A 1,385-nucleotide genomic window follows, 5' to 3' on the forward strand; every position below is an offset into this window, starting at 1 on the left:
AGGTTTGTGCGGGGAGAAGGGTGCAACAATGAATGAATGGAATTCCAAAATCTCTGTAGATGTTCATTGAAATGAAAAATAAACAAACTAAATTTAAAAAAAAAAGAAAACTACAGAGTGAAAATAAAACCACCTGTTCTTTCAAAGATAATATAAAAAAATTAAAGGCAAATGAACACTAAAAAAAAAAATAAATCATTGGTTCAGGTTAGAAGCGCAAGGCACGCAGGAGCGAGGGTGCCGCGCGAGCGGGAACGCGCCTGCGCAGTGACGCCATGCGCGCAGCGCCCCGCCCCCGGCCCGCCGTCTTTATAGCGTAAGCCCGGCGCGCAGCAGCTCCATTGTGGCTGGAGTCCGCTCTGCATCGGGGCGTGTGTCCGGCGCTCTCTGCGTCTACACCCGGTCTGCTGCTCGCGGTCCCCAGCCTTCGCGGTCCGTCGATCGACCGCCCTCCCCAGCCTTCGCGCTCAGCATCGGGGCTTGTGCCGGCCGCTCTCTGCGTCTGCACACCCGGTCTGCTGCTCGCGGTCCCCAGCCTTCGGGCCCCTGCCCACCAAGGCTATGTCGCGCGTCTACATAGGACGCCTTAGCTACAGCGTCCGAGAAAAGGACATCCAGCGATTTTTCAGTGGCTACGGCCGTCTCCTCGATGTAGACCTCAAATATGGGTACGGCTTCGTGGAGTTCGAGGACTCCCGCAGCGCCGACGACGCTGTGTACGAGCTGGACGGCAAGAAGCTGTGCGGCGAGCGTGTGATCGTGGAGCACGCCCGCCGCCCGCGCTGGGACCGCGCTGGCTACAGCTACGGAAGCCGCAGTGGTGGAAGTGGATACAGCAGTCGGCGATCTTCAGGAAGAGACAAATACGGACCTCCTGTTCGTACAGAGTACAGGCTTATTGTAAAAAATCTTTCTAGTCGTTGCAGTTGGCAAGATTTAAAGGATTTCATGAAACAAGCAGGTGAAGTGACCTACGCGGATGCTCACAAAGAACGGACAAACGAAGGTGTGATTGAGTTTCGCTCCTACTCCGACATGAAGCGTGCTTTGGATAAACTGGACGGTACAGAAATAAACGGCAGAAATATTAGGCTTATTGAAGATAAACCACGAACGAGCCACAGGCGGTCTTACTCTGGAAGCGGATCCAGCTCTCAATCTCGAAGACGGTCACGAAGTAGGAGTCGCAGGAGCAGCTGCAGTAGATCTCGAAGTAGATCTAGGTCTCGGAGCAAAGGTCGGTCACGTTCTCGATCAAAAGGCTGGAAATCCGGATCCAAGAGCAAATCTAAGCCCAGGTCTGATTGGGGCTCTCATTCTCGCTCGCAGTCTCCCAAGGAAAATGGCAAAGGTGTTATCAAGTCAAAATCCAGATCAAGGAGCCA

General features: G+C 53.5%; 1 protein-coding gene across 1 annotated transcript in view; it reads left to right on the forward strand.

Annotated features, from left to right (window-relative positions):
- Window positions 1-561: 561 nt before the first annotated feature.
- The window catches only part of LOC102861739 (serine/arginine-rich splicing factor 6-like), an 86,814-nt gene continuing 85,990 nt past the window's right edge, over window positions 562-1,385 (forward strand). The window contains exon 1 of the mRNA XM_006888132.1: window positions 562-1,381. Within this exon, the coding sequence (XP_006888194.1) occupies window positions 562-1,381 (820 nt within the window). The remainder of the gene's footprint in view (window positions 1,382-1,385) is intronic.

This window comes from Elephantulus edwardii, unplaced genomic scaffold (assembly GCF_000299155.1).
Source record: "Elephantulus edwardii isolate Elephantulus edwardi_28Jun2011 unplaced genomic scaffold, EleEdw1.0 scaffold00064, whole genome shotgun sequence".
Lineage (NCBI taxonomy): Eukaryota > Metazoa > Chordata > Mammalia > Macroscelidea > Macroscelididae > Elephantulus > Elephantulus edwardii.